We start from the raw sequence: 19,692 nt of genomic DNA, 5'->3' as shown, positions 1-19,692 counted from the left end.
TTGACTGGTTCATCTTTCGATGAATTGAGTTGCCTTCTTTTGAGCAGGTATTACAATGGGTAAACCGAATTTCAAGTAAAAGTATGAAGCTACCAATAACGAGAGCGCTTGTTCAGATCGCTTAGTCTGCACCAAGCCCTTTTCGCTACTGCCGATGGCTCTATCGTTGTGAATCAAAGGTGAAGTCAACATCAGAGTCTAACCCAGCCTTGCAAAATACCAGACGAACGTGGGGCTGCTACTGAATTCACTTGCATGACCTCCGGTTGTTGAGCTTCGACGTCCAGCTTTTATAAACCCTTTTCACTGCGGCAGAAACTGATGAACTTGCAAACTCCGACTTTAACTACCTTCTTCATTCGCTTCGTTTTACCCCCACCCCTTGCGTTGCCACCAATAACATCATTCACATAAAGTTGGTCCCAAATGTCTCTAGAGGAATTTACATTCGATGAGCAGCATGCGGTGCCTGCATTCTACGCAGACCTTGAGGTCCTGGACGACCCGGCGGTACCTTACGAGGATAAGAAGTGGATGTTCGATGTCATTTTGAGTAGGTTGACTTTTGGGTGACATACTTTGTGATTTGTCTTTGCTGAAGAACAGAAAGCTGACTTGCGCAGACGATATAGTGCCGTACAGGTACCACGATGGACCACGCATGTTCCCCGACATTAACTTCTACATCACGCTGTTGTATAACCGCCCTAACAATAGCGAGATCTGGGGGCTCGTCTGCCGGTTTCATGAATGGATTTCCATGATGGCAGCGCTTCACCCAGACGAGGCAGACCAGGCTATCGAGGCCTTAGAGCTTCGCGCGGTGTCCCACGGCTGGCCCGGGCCTCAAGTGACGCTGTCGGAGACATCACCGATCGAGCAAGGTTGGAATGCGCCAGAGCAGATGGTAACACCGGAACCTTCCGTCAATTCAAACCCTTCTTTTGTCTCCAAGAGAAAGCGAGCGAAGTCGAGCAACTCATATCAGACGGAGCATCAACACCCGCTACTCAAGACGGAGCTTGTCGCGGCCCCGACCTTTCGATACAAAGGCCTCGTGCAGAACATGGACCATTTCACAAAGCTTTACGATGCTTACGAACGGCATATCAAGCGTGACGCGGGTGCAGCTCCTAACGTTGATGCTTCCTGGCCATCGTCAGCGGAACAGCAGCGGGCATCTGTCGAACGGCTTGTAGGTCACGTTACAGACTTGTCCAACTTCTATGAATTGCGCAAGGCCCGTGAGCGCCTCGCAAAGCTCGAGGCTGGCCGACGAGGTCAGGATCAATTTGAAGCCGCTGAAAGACCCTCCAGGAAGCGGAGTAGGGATGCTGAAGGAGAAGGCGCTGATTTCGATCAACCTATTCGACCCAAGGGAATCAGCAAGACAGACTGGGCCCTGATGGACGCCGAAAGCACGCCAGTCGAACTACTTGATGCGGTAATTCACTATCGGATTTCTGATATTGAGATCGAGCTTCTTTGTTGGAGACTGCTGGTAAGATTGACCCCCAACTGTGAATCAGGTATAAGAGAGGACTGATAGCTTTGTTCTAAGCGTGCTGCGATGGAAACGCAACTCGGGTTCACCTTGAGGCCGCTCTGGTCTGGCACAAAAACCGTCTCCACATGGGAACATTTCGATACCTTCGCCGAGAGATGGCAGGCTATTTGTGAGAATGTGCTCGTACGTCACAATCAACTTCAATTACTCATAAGAATACGCCTAACCTCTTGAATAGGATTGCAAGATAATTGTTCATTCTCTCACTCGAGCCGACTGGGTCTGCAAGTACGCTGGCGCTCCTACGAAGGAACGAGGTGTAAGTCATCTTATCGCTTACAGTCACTTCTTACAGTGTTCTAACATTAGTTACAGGCAAAGCTAAGCAACGACTTACTCAATGGCCGTCGCGATATCCAGAACCAGGTGGGCCGCGACGTCATCAAAGAAAAAACATCACGTCAGGACTGGACAACCTCAGAAGACTTCGAAATTCGCAACAAAGAAGGCGAGTTGGTTTTGAAAGGAGGTCATTTGGGGGACAAGAGGCGTCGCCAGCTCGCATTCCGAAGCCAGCAAAGCAGTGAAAGCTGATCAAGGCGCATCGTACCCTTGTGCACCAGCCACAGGCGGCCGAAGATGTGCGTAATCATTGGGTGGGATGGAGTTGGTCTGGGGTGTTGCTCAGAAAGTGCTTCTGAAACTAATCATGGCGCTGCGAGCTTCACATGCTTGTGACACGTAGTTTCGCTAAAGCACCTTTAGTTCAGAACAGAAGCAGAAGTCTGATAGTAAATAGAACGATACAGGACTCTTTTCCGCAAGCTGCAGTCGAATAATGTCAATAGTGTGGCAAGTTCACCACATGATTCCACACTTGGTTATTTGTTCTTGACATGCTTCAGAAGTATTCATGTATTAGCATACTGTTGTATTTCTGTCTATGATGCCCTTGCTTTACTTCTGTGATGACCATGCTCAGACCGCTAAACCCATCCCTTTTCCGCGATTAACTAGACCAAGAACGGGCACTTCAAAAACAAAACCAAATGTTGAGTGATATGTTCCAATATGGGATAATTTGTGAGAACCTATTAAAGCTTGCGTAGACCAGAGTCGGTCTGCGGGTAAGGGGCCTTCTTCGAGTACGTGTTCCACTCCTGACACATACTGTCAATATCCTCGATCTTGACGGTGTTGGCAATATCCTTGGAGCGCTCCAGGAACTGGACACTCAGGCCTTGGCTGAGATGCCATGCGATGTGGCAGTGGAACAGCCAAGCACCCGGGTTATCTGTCTTAAAGGCCACCACGAGCCAGCCTCTGCCAGGCAAGGTGGTAACATCACGCCTCGTGGGGTTCTTGAAATTGAGCTTGGAAGTGTCGGTCTGTGCGTTGAACCTGACACCATCACCTCGGCCGCTGGAGGCGGGCTCTGAGTGACCAAGGACGTAAAAGTCGTGGCCATGGAGATGCATGGGATGCTATTACATTTATCAGAACAGTGCGAGCGAAGATGACATGCGTCGGATACAACTTACAGGAGCAGGGAAGAGATTCTCGACAACCCAGAATGCCCACTACGCGACCATTAGTACAAGTTGAAAATTCCAATCCAGATACTACTTACATTGTTCTCATTGGGTACCTCGAAGACATTGAATTGGTCTGGGTAGTCGGTGCTGTTCTTAGCAAGGTAAGACAGCGTTGGCTCGTCCCAGTCAACGTCCATGTCCTGGCCGTTGACCTTCCAGTACACCCTTTGCTGATTGGTGGTCCTGCTGGTGTCGACAGTAATGTCAAGAGTATCATCCTGCGTCTTCTGGAACGCCGTGGAGTCGACGTCTACGCTAAAAATAGGCTCATAATCCGTCTTGTCCTGGCATTGGGCATCCGTGACTGCCTTGCCTGCATCTTTGGGCATCGCGTTGGATGAAGCACCATCGTACTGGAAGATGGCAGCGGGCTTATTTATGTTTGAAGTACCGCAGAGCCGGTTGGAGGGGAACGAGACGTTGAACCAGTAAGCCTTGCCGGAATCCTGGTTGGCGTCAATGAGAACGTCATAACGCTGGCCGACGGAAAGGTAGAGCGAGTCCGTCTCAAAAGGCTTGACAGGCACAAAGTCGGTTCCCGTGACCGTCATCTTGTGGTTGACGAGGGAGACTGAGAAGGTATTGTCGACCGACATGTTGATGAGACGAATTTTGTGCACCTTGCCCTTCTTGAGCGTCACGCGGGAGTATGCTCCACCGCCGTTCTTGTTGACGTTGGTACCGTTAAATAGGATGTTGTCGCTGGCTGGGACTGCGGCAGGCGCAGTGAAAGTAGAGCGAATCTCGTCGGCCGACTTGTAATACCAGTCCGTCAGAGAAAACACACCGAGATCCTCATCGTAGTTCTTGGAAGTCGGTCCATCAATCTGGATGGTGCCCGCAATACCATTTGCGTACTGATCAGAGAAATGAGAATGGTACCTGGCAGCGTTAGTTCTAGTACTGATTTTGAGGTAGAGGATTGTGAGCTTACCAGGAGGAGCCATATTGCTCAGCGCGCCACTCGTACGTCTTGCTAGAGCCCGGTGGAATGGGACACTCGGTGATACCATTGACACCGTCGTTAATGTTGTTGTTCAGCATTCTGACGCCGTGCCAGTGAATTGACGTGCTGTATTGTGTCAGCTCAGTTGCCGATTGTAGGTATGGCCGCCGCATCACTTTACTTACCCATTCGTTCTGAGGTTGTTCACGACTCTCACGCGAATCTTGTCACCCCAGTTTGCCTTGATGTTGGGGCCCGGGAATCCACCTGCAACGCATCTTGCATCAGCACAGAAATTCTGATAGCTTTGAATGGCACAATTTACCATTGATCAGCATAGCGCTGTTCTTGTCCATGCCATCTCCAGCCTTAAACGTCGAGTGCTCAGTGAGCACCAGTTCGTACTATCATGAATCAGCGTTGAACCGACACCTTGATGATAACAAACTCACCTCGCGAGTCACACCGGTGTCCGGAATGTTCTCCTCATATGCCGTCTTGATATCGAATCCGTCGACCCAACATTGTCTGTTGTCAGGTGTGTTGCATGACTTGGGACCCTGGTCGGGGGGGCTCGAATCTCCTGGGTTGGACTGGTCCTGCCTCTTTGCCACCCCAGAGTTGGACGGCGCTGCTACAGCGAGGCCGTAAAGCAGAAAGAGCACGCTCTTGGAGAGCATCGACTTCATGTTGGGAATTGTTGCCCAGGATGTACTCTGGAATCAACAGTTGCGAGTGTGCAGCTATGAATTCCCTGTGAGCTGGCTGTCAGAGTCTATAGAAGGAAGCGTAGACGATGGAAAATGCTCACCTTGAAGATACCCAAATAATACCGTCCTAATACAACTTCGCGCGATCGTCGATGCAACGAGAGAAGAAGAGAGAAAGAATCAATCTTCAGGAGCTTCCAGAATTTCAAATCTCAACGGCCGACTCAACCTTTAGATAAAGTGGAAAACCAGCGCTAGGATGTGGCCACTACGGATTAACCTCAAGAGCACGGTGCTGTCGTTCGGGGATGAACCGTGGTCCTAGCCACTTCGGTCAACGGTTGCGAGGGAATGATGGTTTTTGCGTCGCGTAGGAAAGCCCTTCCCACGCCCCACGTACCAGCAAGAGATCTTTATACCAAGAGGGCGGGTTTGGTTTCAACACTTCGGGCTGGGAATAAGACGGGATGATGTTCCAAACTGTCTGAGTGGGAGTGAGCGGTGTGGTCTTGATGATCGGTCCCGGTACCAAGCGTTTGTTCGCCGCCTTGATGACGGTTATCAAAAGTCCAGACAAACCCGAGTGGGCATGTCTGCGTTTTCGTTTGCCCATACCCGGCTGGATCAGTGGTCGGGTGTGGTTAGCATGCGACGTAGTTCAGACCAACCTGCAAGGCGCGAGGTAATTGTGATATGAAGCGGTATGAAAGCGGACGGCCGCCGCCATGCACTTCTCGGGCGGCTTTCGGGTTCGCATAACTTCCCGTGGTGATGATGGGTATATCGGCATCACACATGCGCGCGTCTTGTAATGGAATCTGTGCTGTATAATGATTCATCATCGTGTTACTTCGTATTCTTTCGTCGACTGGCGCTTGTAAGCGCTTTCGGATGTTATGTGTATCTCAAAGTATGCGTGCTGCTTTGACAAGGTTCTGTTGGACCACCAATCCTTACCGACGATATTTTGCCAGACCATAAGCCAGAACACCCCTTCAGCGTAGCAACGTCTGGTTGTTGAAAGCCTCAGCTCCTCCCCGTTCTCTAGCGTTAGTTTTTTGAGGCGGCGGCCGTCGTCGGCCGTGTCTTGGCTCTGCGCAAGCAAAGCGTATCTTGCGTTTGGCAGCAGAGGTCAGAGCAATGTGGCTATACTTGTGTCAAAATGGCCACTATCCAGTGTGCTCGGCCGCGGCAAGCGGCAACTTGCATCTGTCGCCGCTATGTCCCTTTTGTTTCTCCTCCCACGACAGAGACGCGACAGAGACACGAAAAGTACGGCACAGTGCCTCTTCGGTCGGTGCATGTGGCGGTTGATGGTGTAAAACAACCGTGCGGTCGTATGAGAAGACCAGCCGAGGGAAGAAGAGTAAACTTAAGAGGATTTCATCTTCTGCCCGAGGATCGAGCCAAACAGCCCGAACGACCCAAACGACTCTGTTCCGCTCCGTTGTCAGTAATTGTTCACTCGCCACTCTTCCCAGTAGTCAGTCAAGAGACGTGCGGGTGTCAAATTTGACGTGGCCCATGTTTCTGGTACACGTTGGATGAGCGTTGCAAACATTCCGAAATCGCCCGTCGCCGACCTTTTGGAGTTCTGGTTTCGAATTGGAGGCGGATAGATTGATCAGGCAATTTTGTTTCTGCCAAGATGCGCGCGGCTATGGCGATAATCCAGCCAAGTCGGCGATGGCGAGGGGACACTTCAACTGAACTGGTAGGTTCATGAACGTGGCAACCTTGTCCTGCCCAACTCACGCTTGCACCTCTATGAGGTCGGCGAACGGCTGCTCAAATGAGCCCGACGGGGTCGTGCCTGCTGGAAGACGCTCCTAGGGCTGCTCAGAGCGGCGGGTTCCGGTTACATCAGACGGGCTGACGAGAGACTTTGGACATGGTACGTGGCATCGAGGCTGAGAGAAAGGACCAAAATTGAAAATGAGCAAGAATCCTAAGCACATCTGAGACAGGCATGACCGATTTAACACTGTCTGGAATCAGAGGCCGTTACGGCTCTGAGCTGAACCAAACCTTGGGCGCACAAAGTAACTTCAAAAGCACGTCTGATGAATCTTTGCTGAGTATCACGTCTCGTGTTATGATGACTAGTAGTGTATTTGTGGATGACACGATATTGAGTTCCTCTGATAGGGAAGAGCAGTGACAGGAGTCAGTTGTAGAAGAAAAGACGGCTCGAGCCTGAGATTGTGAAGATTAAGTTCCGTGAAAGTAAGGCACGAGTGAAAAAATTAAAAGAAGTGCTAGCACAACCTGGTTTCGATCCAGGGACCTCTGGGTTATGAGCCCAGCGCTCTACCCCTGAGCTATTGTGCTTGAATATTGGTGTTGGTTGTTGAAGGAGAACCAACCACAAGACAAATATTAGGGTTTACCATTTGTGGACCTTGCCATAGCTCACGATTCTGATTTTTATGACTGTGGATTGTTGGTGAGTGGGTCTTCGTCTGTGCAGGTTTCTTGCTCTCGAGATCCTGCGAACTGGCCTCACCTGTTTTCGGAAAGTGATGAGAAAAGCGTGACCAAAGTCAGCAAAACAAAAATGACAAGAGAAGGAGAGGCGTTACGACTGCAAGCAGAGTAAAATGTGTCAACTTTTCATCTCTATTATTTATTTACTCGCGTGACTGGGTACATATCCCCAAGGGAGTGGCAATCACAAGCTTCCGGCGATAGATGCCGCGGCCGGCTAAAGAATGGGGCCGTGTCCGGTATAAGTGGGCCTCGCTTTCCGGCTCGGCTTAGAATCGAACAACCCGGATAATTTCCAACATAATGAGGCAGTGACATGGCTGTCTAGTTGCAGACAGGTATGAGATAGAGGAAATCCAATGTGTCATTAGGTAAAACAATTGAATTATCGCCGAGATGGGTTTCTCGACCCCGGGAACATTGAGCATGGCTGTGAACCGATGGATAGCTGGGGCAAGGCATCACAAGAGAAAAGCCAGACCTTGTTGCATCATGAGCGAACGATTCTCACTTGTAGTGCATGGAATTACAGATGCATTATCCCGGTTTCGTCGTCATCATAGGTAATATAGCCGATCAGACTATCTGGAAAACCACGCTCAAGTTCAACGCGGCCTAGAACGGCTCGGTTTATTAGCACAGGGCTGACGCCGGCGTATGTCTTGTCTAAGGAACCCTCGGAAACCACGGAATATACCCTGCTACCAATATACGGCCCAACAATCTGGCCTTTCTGCCAACGGTCCAATGACTGCAGGCTAGTTTCCTCAGTCTGGGAGTAGTGAAGTAGCAGGCCAAAGGGTGCAGAGGACAGAATGTCCGCCCTCTGCATCTACGCCATCAACCTAGTGACCCACGGCACCGTTGATATGGAGACATGCACCGCCAACACGACCAACCCGAATTTTCAAGCCCTGCCTGCCTGGACGCTCTACTACTACGCGAAGGAAAGCTACGGACGCCTCCTTGCGCCGCCCATCTAGTCATCGTCTTACGCGGAGCTGATACATTGTTTACAAACAATTAGTTGAAGGTAAACTTGCAAGCAGAAATCCATGATCATCTGTACAATATTACAGGCGCCCGCGTTCTGGCAAAACGTTACTGTGGCGCTGAAGTCGGGCAGAGGGCCTTTAACGTGTACCTCTCGTAAGGGACGCGTGAGTGGAATGTCGTCGCTTGCAATGAGGAGTATCGCTGTACGGAAACTACCAACTGAGAGCTGCGAGGGCGCAGGGCAATTGGCTAAGCCTGTACCGAACACCGGGAATACTCTGATGTCAGCTAGAGTCATGGGACTAGAAGGGCGAGTACCTATGGGAGTGGAACTATAGGCGGAAACTTCGACCGGTCACAGTGCAATAAATCGGTTGCGCATGAATCTTTCGCAACGTTGGCTTTAAGACAGGAGTTGTTGGGCTTGTTGGAACATAGGGTCTCCGACGCACCGGGTTGAAACCCACGTTCTTCCTATTCCCATTGTCGGCTTTGATATAATATGACTGCTTTTCGGACCCACGTCTCTGACTATCCCTCGAACTTATAGAAGGGGGCAAGAATAGCAAGTACAATAATGTGAGACATAAAAAACGGTAACTCAGTATTACAACGATAGCTGCTGTGCCTATTTTCCTAAAGTCGTGCCTAATGTACAGGGCCGAAACTAAAACGTAGGTCCAGAATGACATTAATGGAATGATGAGCGAGACTAAATTGCAATAGCATGATTATGCACAGGAAGAAACTCTTAACTGTGTGCTGTAAAAGTCAAACAACCTATGTGTACGTAGGGAAGTCACAATAATCGCGCAGGCTGTTTGTATGTGTATTCCAATAAATTTCTTCAGAGTTCCTGGTCTAAAATGAAATTCTAAGTTTCTGAACATGAATACTTTCGCTTGGCTCGTCGAGGCTCCTTGGCCGATTCCTTTTTACTCATTTCGCACGCACAAAAACCGCTGACCCGATGGATGTATCATAAATAGAAAAGAAAACCATTAAAACGCCTTGCCTCCGAAGACAAATGTCATCGCAGGGCTTATATGCCAAAATCTGTCTTGTATCGTTCCAGTCGTAATGCGACAATTTTGAAAAGTCTGTCTACCACTTGATGACCTTGGTGGGGAAGTACTCATCGATGAGCTCCATGTAGTAAGGCTATTGCTGTGTCAGTGACTGGGTTGTCAGGCTGGGCTGCGAGAAGGGGTAAACGTACCTTGAGCTCCTCAACGGTAGGGGCGTCATCGGACTTGCTGTACAAGTCGTAGGGGTTGAAGGCCAGGACGGCCTTGAGGAGGTCCTCGTCACCCTCCTTCATGAACTCGCGGTAAGCGCCCTCGCGGTGCCAAGGGTAGAATGAGTGGTAGCGAATCATGGCAAGAGCCTCGCGGGGCAGCTTGGACTGCTCCTTGCAGACCCGGTACATGTACTCGTCGTGGCCCCATGAGATCATGAGGTTCTCGATGCCGCAACCGGGCTTATAGATGCCGTGCTTGGTGCTGTAGACGGGGTGCTTGTTGTCGGGGTTGCCCTCGAAGGTACTAGGCAGGACGATGCGGTTGTCAAAGGCGCAGCCAACGGGGAAGGTGTCGCCAACAACGTCCCACTGGCCCTCGGCGCCATAGAAGTAGAGGAGCTTGCCGAGGTCGTGGATCAGGCCGGTGAGCTGCATCCAGCGGGGCTTGCCATCGCGGCGCATGGCCTCGGCGGTCTGGAGCAGGTGCTGAATCTGGGACAGCTCGGTGTCTGGGTCAGAGTTGTCGATGAGGGTGTTGAGCTTCTCCATGGCCTCCCAGATGGTCATCTCGTCACGGCAGGGTTTGTTGCCGGTGACGTCAATGGCGAACTTTTCGCGGGCGGCGAGGTTGTACTCGACAGTCTGCTTCTCGTGCTGCTCCTTGTAAAAGGTTTTGACACGATCGCAGGCGTCTTCGTACTGGCGGAAGGCTGTCTTGTCCTTCTGCTGGTCGAACTTGGACTCCTCGTAGAAGTCATCTTGCTGCTTGTTGACCTGGTCCTTGAGGATGTTGACCTCCTCGACAAAGTCGGTCGTCTGCTCAAGCTCATGACCGTTGGCCCGGACGTAGGGGGCAGCGACAGCGGCGGCCATTGTGGCGGTTGGTGATGGAGAGATTTGGGACTGGAGAGAAGAAGACGAAAAACACTTGATACGAAGAAAGAACGGGTTTCTTTTACTGGTATCACACAAGATGTTTAAAGACTGGTGTAATGGGGGGCAGAAAAATCCCAACTCTTCCCCTGGAGACAGTCTTTAAATATGTCGTTGAAGGCAAGACCAGACAATACCATTACTATGGAGAGACGGCAGGATGATGGAGGACTACAGATGGGGAGAAAAACTCGGACATGACGAGGTACCTGATCTTCCCGCAACGCGCGGTATGCGGCCGAGGTACCTCGTCATGGAGGGCAGGACCTACTTAGACGGGCTTGGTGTGGGAAAAAAGCTAACTTGGTCAAGCAGCCCGAATTGACGTTTGCCGCGACAAACAGAGTGCCGCGGAGAGCAGGCAGGTGTGAGGCAGATGGAGCAGGAAAGACGGGGCGAGATTCAGATCTGTGGAGAGAGATGCGACTGGAGGGCGAGGGGATTCCAGGTTTTGGATTTCGATGGTTTGGACGAGGAGAAAATCGCCGAAGCTCTGCTGGAGTCGGAGCCCCGCTTTTCACAGAGTTCGGGATTAATCAGCGTTCTTGGCTCTCACGTGACTTTTCCTGACTCTGGACTCGTCAAGCTATTCCCAATTGGAATTCTGCGGAGACTCGTGCAAGTCGCCCAAATTCCGACAAGTTCATTTCGGGCAAACATTCGCGAAGCCATCCCTGCATCTCCAACGCTTCCAACGCTTATTCCACACCTTCGTTCCCGCTCCCAGCTCCACGCCAACCGCACGCCGAACCGCGATCCGGGATAGACGAAAAAAGATGCGAGGTGACGGCGCCCTACACTGCGTCTCTGCGAGCCTCTTGCCGGGCCCCCCTGCGGCAAAGCTTATTTGCAGTGCCCGCCACATCATCATGGGATTTGCAAACGATTCTTGAGAATTCCCTCTTTGGGCGGCCCCCTTGTCCGCCGCCAACCAACGCCATTCCCGGGGCCTATGCAAACCATCTCCATCCCCGCGGGTTCCCCTCCTCCTTTCAGTAATGGCTTCCCATTGATTGGATCTAGTCAAGCTAGTTCACCTGCCAAAGGACCCTTGGCCACGCCTCCCCCCTTCGCCCTCCCGGCCTTGTCCTTAGCTTCCAACACAGCGTCAACGTCCGAGACGAGAGGGTCTGACATCAGTCGTGGTTACAGCTTTCGGCGGCTCCTTCCCAGAACCGTCCCCGACAGCAATTCAGCGCGAGCCGCTCCCTACCCCGCGCTCCCTGAACATCCCCTGCGGGATTTGGCGGTCCCTGCTTGCTCTCTCCGTGGAAAGCAGCTGTCAGGTTCAAGCTCAGGCTAGGCGGCCGTGGCTTCAACGGTGCCTTGTGCACGAAATGCGGCATGCGGGGGAGGATCATGGCCATCGCTAGTCAGGCGCCATTCAAGCAAGCATCATGTTCAACCAAACAGGTGGAATCGCGAAATATTTCCGATTGTCTTCAGCCTACATCGCATGCTACTGTCCCGGCCAAGCCAGCCAGATGTTGGCATCACAGACATGAAATGTACAACATCATGTCGGGTATCCACAGCTACTAAACCAAGGGAAATCTAAATCCGGGCCAAATGTCCCCCCAGTCCAGCCCAATCCACCAAGTCTATAGTGATCCAGAACCATCCCAAGCGGGAGTCGACCCCTCATCGGTTGTCGCCAACAAGTCATAATCGTAATCTGGTCATAGGGGCTTTCATCGAATTCCCTCGGGACAACCAGCCTGCCCGTCCAGTCTCCTGAGCGGCACTCCCGGGCTCGTGCGGCCCTCACCCCTCGCTCATGGCGTCCCCGTCCATCCAACCCCATGCGCCTATCAGTTGATCCCGCACCGCCGTCGTGGGCCGCGCGTGGGCCTTTTCGGTGATGCTGAGCATCCTCAGCAAAGCTTCCTGGTCGTGTCTGTGGTCGAACCGGTCACCGGCTGGGCGAAGGGTAAAGTTAGCATACGAGACACAAGAGCACATGCAAGGACGGGAAACCCTCCCCCAGGAAACAAAGGAGGTAGAGCTTACCAATCGCTATCCCCATACACGCCGTGAACATTGCCGGTGGAGACCACTGGTTGCACATGCCAATTCCGCAGAGACTTCGCAGCAGTTCCTGGATCTGCTCTGTTAGCCGCTTCTCGGCCGCCTTGCGACCGCCGCCGACTCGCGGTATGCTCGGGTTGAACAGCGCGAGGTACATTTCGGCGAGAATGTGATGTTGGACGGCAATGACTGGTACATGTCAGTCGGCGCTGCAGACCATCGGGCGTCTCGACGGTAGAGACTGCCGGAGCTAGGGAGGTTCAACTTACTATGGCACGCCTTCTGGTACCATACTTCGGGGAAAGCCTCCTCTTCCGTCCTCTCGCGGAAGAAGATGGGCGTGTACGAGGGCGGAAGCGCGTTCTTCCACTCCCTGTTTGCCATTTCGAGCTGGCCCCATTGCAGGACCGACCCCGCCTCGGACCCGAAGCAGAAATTGAGGACGTCGGCGCAGTGGACAATGGCACGATTCGCCCAGACAAAGTCGTCCCCCGGGGCCGTTGATCGGTCGACAATGGCGTGACTAAGGTTCATCCTTACCACCTGTTGGTTGATGACGGCGCTGTAGATCTCCTGCCTCAGGCCCGCCCAAAAGCATGCTGCCGTCAAGGTCCCCGGCATCAGGAAGCGGTCTCCGGCGTTGACAAAGGCGTGGATCCCGAGGAGGTGGCCGTGCGTGTCTTGACCGAGGGTGTTGACGTCGATTTCCTCCAAGACTCGCAGGATGATTGTTGCCGCGAACAAGTTTTCGTCCGACACCGTCCCTGCGTGGTCCAGCAGCGGGATCAGGTAGTTGAGGCATTGCTCATGATAGCGATTCGACGCCAGCGAGTCGTACGCGCTCGTCAGGCTGAGATGCCTCGCCGCCAGCGCAAAGATGGCGTTCAAGAGAATGGGACACGAGCCGGACCGTTGTGGCACCTCAGTCTCGAAGTGCCTGATGGGGTCGCACGCGTCGAGCTGTGTCGTCGGTCAGTCCGTGTCTTTCCACTCCAGATGAGCGATGCGGCGGCTTTTGACATACCCAGAACCCAAGCTTGTCCACGTAGTGACGGAACAGCGTGGCTTCTTGCCGGCCGGTGAGCGGCCATACCGGGCGCTCGGTGTATATGCCTTCGAAGGGCGGCAGCACAGACTGCATGGGCGGCAGACTCACGATGGAGTCGGATTGCTCTCGTCGGCTGGCATGGTGGGTGAGGTGGTGGGCGTCGGGTGTGCTCAGCGATGCGCGCGGCGGCGGCTGAACAGACTCGTCAACGGCGTCGCCACCATGATGACTTCCATGGTGGCTTTCATGAGATTTCTCATGATGGCCCTCATCGGGGAGAGGCCAACTCGCTGCCTTTGCTGCCTGAAGCGAGGGGCGCTCATCCGACACGGAGGAGTCCACCACCGTCGCGGTTCCCGGCGATGTCGACGCCTCTTCGACGTCTGCGGAATCTTGTACGGACTCGTTGCTGTCGACGTCCTCGCCGAGCTCGACACCCCGCGTCTCGTCGATGAACTTGAGCCTCCTGGGCGGCGCAGGCCACTTGTGGCTCTCCTTGAAGACGGCGTGCTTGGGCGCGCGGAACTTGTACCCCTTCTTGCACTCTCTGCCCGTCATCAGACACCGCCCACAGACGGGAAGTACGCGGTCACATCGCAGATGCTGTTCCCGACACTGCTCACTGTATGTAGAGTCGCCGTCAGCCAAGTCGCCTTCTCCAAACGTCTCGAAAGTTCTCCCCTCAGCCAGCGCCTTGCTCCACCGACGGCTTCACGACCAGCGAGCGAGCAACCCCTTTTCGCAGCACCCATCGACACTCGCCGACTGCAACGAGCCGAATCCCACAGTGAGCCCTCTCATCAACCGCGTTCTCACTGCTTCACCCCGCGCATGGTGAGCGGCACGGCCGTCGACGCAGCCGCGGGTGCGAATGGCGTCGGCTCCCAAACAGGCTTTTTTCCCCGAAGGCCCCGGCCCCTCTCGCGGTGGATCAGTCGCAGTCTCACTCACCAAGTCGTGGCACTCAACGAATCAGGCGCTTCGGGAGACGGCATGGCACCTGTGCCACTTGCAATTCTTTCCGAACCCCCAGTTCGAGTTGAGGCTGCAAATGCCAAATGATTGAAACCCGGGGAAGATGGAGAAGATCTGGGGGAGCCCCTCGATTTTTGAGCAGATCTGAAATTGAATTGAAGCTTGAGTCCGGGGCCGCGACCAGTGACGTGTGTGGGGATTGTGGGAGTTGGTCAGCAGACGCCGACGACACACCTCCACTGCGAAAATTGTTCACACAGTCAGTCAGTCAGTCACACATATACGCACACACACACACACACTGCGGTCACCCACTGCCATTACAGCGCCCCCCAGCAAACTCCGATAACCACCCGAGTCCCCTCCGACGCATTTCGGTTGCTCTCTCTCGTCGCGCTGGTTTGGGCAAGTTTCGCCCGGTTCCCTGGGCTCTTGTCTTGGTCTTGGTCTTGGTCTGGGAAGACAAGCAGTTGTCAATCATATTTCATCGGCTGTGGCTCTTCAGCAACCGTTAAAGACCTGTTCCTTATTTGGACTGGACCTCCCCCGTCTCTGCTGCCAGTCTTCCAGCCCTCCGGCGCCAACTCTTCGTCTCTTCTCCATGCCTCCCATCACCAGCGCCCACGCTACCGACACCACCACCACCATAACCACCGTGGACTTCTTCCCGGTGGCTTGGGTCCAGACTGGATGAAGCGACAGGCTCAACGGCTCAGCCGACCGTCCATCAAACGCAGCAAAGACATGTCCCCCTCTCTTTGACACACAGACTTCCATTCCCCCGCACGCTAGACGCCGCCAGACAAACTCAATGGCAGCAGACGGTTCACATCGCCGTCCCAACCCAGCGGACGCGGGCACATGTCCAGGCACCCTCACCCTGTCATGAATCAAACCCCCCTCTCCCCTTGAAATGCCACCTCGCTTTTACCTTATCTCGACGAGTCAAACCCCGGCCGTCGACAATGAATAGGCACCTATCGCCGGGGAGAGCCCAATCCTTCTCCAATGGCCTCGCGGCATCGCTCCATGGCTTGCGACGGCTTCGGCGTCCTTGACCGGGTTTCCTCGTTCCCTCGGCACGGGGCCTCGACGTTAATTAGCTGACGACCCGGAAGATTGCGCTTGGCTTCCCTCGAGTCAATTGCGGGAAAGACGCGATATGCCCAAGGGACAAGCACAACAATCTCCCCTCGATCCGGAGCCCCAGTCTTTCCTCGCTCTTCGTCAAAATTCGAGCCCTTTCTTTTGTGGGCTTCCCCTTCGAAGCCGTTTCTATCGTCCCACAAACCAACCTACCTAGCGTCCCGGCCGTGAATATTTATCAAGCTCGCGATTCCCTCCCTTCCCCTCCCCACAACACCGTCCGACGATCTCTCTCCAGCATCTCCAGCGGCGTCTTTCGTTTTTTCCCTCCCCCTTCACCTTTGGCCCGAATTTTTCCACAACCACCACCACCCTGGCCAGCGCTCGGCCATTCCCTCAACTCTCCGCGCCAACCCCACCGCAACAGACACACGCACGCACGCACGCACGCACGCACGCACGTACACACGCGACGCTGCGCATCTCACCCAGCTAGATACTGTCGCATTGCGCCGACCCGTCACGATGGCGTCCAAAACGGCCCATGACGACGATGTGGCCGTGGCCGCCGTCGCCGCAGACCGGCACTCGGCCGAGGTTGGCGACCACCACTCGGCCAAGCTCGCCAGCACCTTTGTGCAGAACGCAAAGTCTGCCTCGGACAAGGAGCACGCGATGACCCTGGCCCAGGGCATCAAGCTGTACCCCAAGGCCATCGCCTGGAGCATCCTCATCTCGACCTGCATCGCCATGGAGGGCTACGACATCAGCCTCGTCAGCAACTTCTACGCCTTCCCCCAGTTCAACCAAAAGTACGGCGTCCTCACCGCCGCCGGCACCTACGAGGTCCCTGCGCCGTGGCAGGCCGGCCTCAGCAACGGCGCCACCGTCGGCGAGATCATCGGCCTCTTCATCAACGGATGGGTCTCGGAACGCTTCGGCTACAGGTGGACCGTCATCGGCTGTCTCATGCTGGTCGCCGCCTTCACAACAATCTTCTTCACCGCCCAGAACGTCGAGACCCTGCTCGCCGCCGAGATCCTCTGCGGCATCCCCTGGGGCGTCTTCCAGACCCTGTGCATCACCTACGCCTCCGAGGTCTGCCCCGTCGCCCTGCGCGGCTACCTGACCACCTATGTCAACTTTTGCTGGGGCCTCGGCCAGGAGATCGGCATCGGCGTCATCGTCTCCATGCTCAACCGCGAGGACGAGTGGGCATACCGCATCCCCTACGCCCTGCAGTGGATGTGGCCGGTGCCGCTGGCCCTCGGCATCTACTTTGCGCCCGAGTCGCCCTGGTGGCTGGTGCGCAAGGGCAGGATCGACGAGGCCAAGAAGTCGCTGCTGCGCCTGACGAGCAAGGGTAAGGAGTCCGACTTTGACGCCGACGAGACGGTCGCCATGATGGTGCACACCAACGCTCTCGAGGAGAAGATCACCGAGGGCGCCTCGTACCTCGATTGCTTCAAGGGCGTCGACCTGCGCCGCACCGAGGTCGTATGCATGGTCTGGGCCATCCAGAACCTCAGCGGCAACTCCTTCTCCAACTACTCCACGTAAGTTTGACTCTATCTACCCAAACGCAATGCGCCGGGTGCATCGCGCTGACGCGACACTACGCAGGTACTTCCTCAAGCAGGCCGGTCTCTCGACGAGAAACTCGTACAACTTCGCCCTCGGACAGTACGCCATCAACATGGTTGGCGTCTTCGGCGCCTGGTTCCTGATGTCGTGGGGCATCGGCCGCCGTACGCTGTACCTCTACGGCCTCGCGGGTCTCTGCAGCATGCTCATGATTCTCGGATTCCTGGGCCTCGTGCCCGAGGAGCACCGTGACCAGGGCGCGCTGGCGACGGGTAGCATCATGATGGTCTGGGCCCTCTTCTACCAGCTCACCGTCGGCACCGTGTGCTACTCGCTCGTCAGTGAGCTGCCGTCGCGCCGCCTGCAGATCAAGACGGTCGTCCTAGGACGCAACCTCTAGTAAGCTGACCTCGCCCCTTCATTTTTATCCGATTGACAGACAACGTGCTGACCCTCCCTCCCCCAGCAACATTGTCGGCATCATCAACAACGTTCTGACGCCCTACATGCTGAACCCCAGCGCGTGGAACTGGCAAAACTACACGGGCTTCTTCTGGGGCGGCATCTGCTTCTTGTGCTGCGTGTACACCTACTTCCGCGTGCCGGAGCCGCGCGGCCGCACCTACGCCGAGCTGGACATGCTGTTTGAGCAAAAGGTCAGCGCGCGCAAGTTCGAGGGTACCAAGGTCAACGTGTTTGACGAGGACGTTGGCGAGAAGGCCATGAACAGCTATCACCAGCAGATCCGCGTCTCGCACTCGGAGAAGGATGTGCCGGTGTAAGGGGTTTCTGGACCGAGTGAGAATGGGCTGGGAAGAATTGCAAGAGGAGGAGAATCTGGTTTGACACTGGCGCGCAACCCATGAAATTTTGTGCAGCGGGAAAGACTGCACGCCAACCACCGCCCCATGACTGATGGACGCGAAACGTAATGCTGTAATGCACGTATCTAATTCCGACGACGTATATGAAATCTACGAAACTGTTTAATCCGCTTCCTGCACGCCGCTGACTGGACTGACACGTTTATGATCCATTGAGCTACTGTGTTGAGCATACTTGATCCCGTAAAACATCCCGTCTTGTAAACATACACGACACAAAGTCCGTCTCCCCCGCATTCCCCGCACGACCGTGGTTGAGAGAACAGAGTGTGGCTACAGGCGGGAAGAGACGGGAGGATTCCCTCGGAGGCCTTGGGTTCTTTGTCCTGTTTGGCTGTCATTTCTCCGCATCCTCCCTCCCCAACTGCCGGCCGTCTACCATGTCTGCTTGCTTGCTGGCTTGTCCCTCTCCTGCACGCGCCCGCTGAGCCTCTGCACCTGGGCGATTCGTTCCAAGACGCCGGCCGAGCTGGATGGCCAGTCGGAATGCCGATCGAGTCTAACTTGTTTGTCTGGGCCGCGGGACGACGGTAGCCTGCATTGGATCGATCTGATGCCGAGACTCTGGGCTCCAACCTCTGAAGATGTGTACGCTGTTTCGTCGCTCGTTGTTTACCATCTGTTTGTGAGGCCTTTTACTGGACAAACTTGGGGGATTCCTAACAGACAACATCTTGGAGACATCCACAGCATCGGAATGCCGTTCTCGTCATCTCGTTTTTGTGCGGCACACGGCAACGGCAACGGAGATGACTCGAGCTGCCGCCGAAGTGGACCCAAATCCGCGTTCACCCGCTACAGCACGGGTTCATGGATTACCGTCGACGCGAGCAACATTCGACTTCATGTGGCCCCCCTTTTTTGGAAATCCGTCAAACGACGGATTACCATGACGGCGCAAAGCAGCGTCTCCCCTCGAACGGCGTACTCCTGTCGTGTAATCCACAGGACCACAGCGGGCAGGGCCTCCGCGATTGCGGGGACCCCGCGCAATCTTGCCCATGGCACCCGTAACAAGCAACGAGGAGCAGGGAAGGGCGAGGTTCAGCAGGCGGTGGAGAATCCCCGGGGACTTGCACGACCGCGTGCGCCAAGCCGACTACTGTTCTTCTGTCCGTTCAGTCGGGTTGAGTCCTAGGCTATAACGCCAGACAGCATCTCATCCTGCGCCTACATATGAGCCGCACGGCGCGAGGTTGCGTTTCGGGCTGTTGCTCTCCATTATTCTCTTTCTCTCTCGACCAAAAGCTACTCTCTCCCCTCTTGTCCACTTCGTCTCCTCGCCTTGTTCATCTCTTAGTTTGTAGAGTACGACGCCAGACGCACGGCAGCATAGCCATCCCGGAGACCTTGGCTGGGGGTGTGATACGAAATCAAAAATAGACGAGAACATCGTAGACAAGATCAGTCACGATGTCGGCGGCGGACAAACCAGAGATCGCCTTCGTGGACGACAGGGAGGCCGACGGCCGCTCCGACGCGGAGAAGGGCCCCGTGGTGCGCATGATTGACAACATCCGCGTGCTGGGCCTCAGCGAGGACGACGCCGAGTTCTATGCCAACTTCACCCCGAGCAGCGGAAACGAACGACCCGCAAGGTGAGTCTGAGTCTTGGTTCTCGGTCATGAAGGACCGAGATTGTGTCTTCTGGTGCGACGTGAGGCTGATGGTGT

At 54.6% G+C, this 19,692-nt stretch overlaps 5 protein-coding genes and 1 non-coding gene across 6 annotated transcripts; 3 read left to right on the top strand and 3 right to left on the bottom strand.

The window, feature by feature from the left end:
* Positions 1-426: 426 nt before the first annotated feature.
* Positions 427-2,101, top strand: ColSpa_11708 (uncharacterized protein; the record flags this gene model as incomplete). The annotated part of the gene is made up of 5 exons (XM_049277920.1): positions 427-553; positions 633-1,501; positions 1,550-1,690; positions 1,746-1,826; positions 1,883-2,101. The coding sequence occupies 5 exons, from the start codon at positions 427-429 to the stop codon at positions 2,099-2,101; spliced, it is 1,437 nt and encodes a 478-aa protein (XP_049133877.1).
* A 4,916-nt stretch (positions 2,102-7,017) lies between these two features.
* Positions 7,018-7,089, bottom strand: ColSpa_tRNA_306. Its single transcript has one exon. It is a non-coding gene; the product is annotated as a tRNA-Met (tRNA).
* Positions 7,090-9,345: 2,256 nt separating this feature from the next.
* Positions 9,346-10,354, bottom strand: ColSpa_11707 (inositol oxygenase 1; the record flags this gene model as incomplete). Its single annotated transcript, XM_049277919.1, has 2 exons — positions 9,346-9,402; positions 9,461-10,354. The coding sequence occupies 2 exons, from the start codon at positions 10,352-10,354 to the stop codon at positions 9,346-9,348; spliced, it is 951 nt and encodes a 316-aa protein (XP_049133876.1).
* A 1,824-nt stretch (positions 10,355-12,178) lies between these two features.
* ColSpa_11706 (uncharacterized protein) lies at positions 12,179-14,048 on the bottom strand (the record flags this gene model as incomplete). The annotated part of the gene is made up of 4 exons (XM_049277918.1): positions 12,179-12,333; positions 12,425-12,631; positions 12,712-13,402; positions 13,467-14,048. The coding sequence occupies 4 exons, from the start codon at positions 14,046-14,048 to the stop codon at positions 12,179-12,181; spliced, it is 1,635 nt and encodes a 544-aa protein (XP_049133875.1).
* Positions 14,049-16,076: 2,028 nt separating this feature from the next.
* On the top strand, positions 16,077-17,917 carry ColSpa_11705 (maltose permease MAL31; the record flags this gene model as incomplete). The annotated part of the gene is made up of 3 exons (XM_049277917.1): positions 16,077-17,107; positions 17,175-17,534; positions 17,602-17,917. The coding sequence occupies 3 exons, from the start codon at positions 16,077-16,079 to the stop codon at positions 17,915-17,917; spliced, it is 1,707 nt and encodes a 568-aa protein (XP_049133874.1).
* A 1,515-nt stretch (positions 17,918-19,432) lies between these two features.
* On the top strand, positions 19,433-19,680 carry ColSpa_11704 (uncharacterized protein; the record flags this gene model as incomplete). Its single annotated transcript, XM_049277916.1, has 2 exons — positions 19,433-19,617; positions 19,650-19,680. 2 exons carry the CDS (start codon positions 19,433-19,435, stop codon positions 19,678-19,680), a joined length of 216 nt encoding a protein of 71 aa, XP_049133873.1.
* Between the last annotated feature and the right edge of the window lie 12 nt (positions 19,681-19,692).

The sequence above is a fragment of the Colletotrichum spaethianum genome (assembly GCF_022836535.1).
Source record: "Colletotrichum spaethianum MAFF 239500 DNA, contig49, whole genome shotgun sequence".
NCBI lineage: Eukaryota > Fungi > Ascomycota > Sordariomycetes > Glomerellales > Glomerellaceae > Colletotrichum > Colletotrichum spaethianum.
The sequence above is the reverse complement of the archived record's forward strand: the minus strand, read 5'-3'. Positions and strand labels throughout refer to the sequence as shown.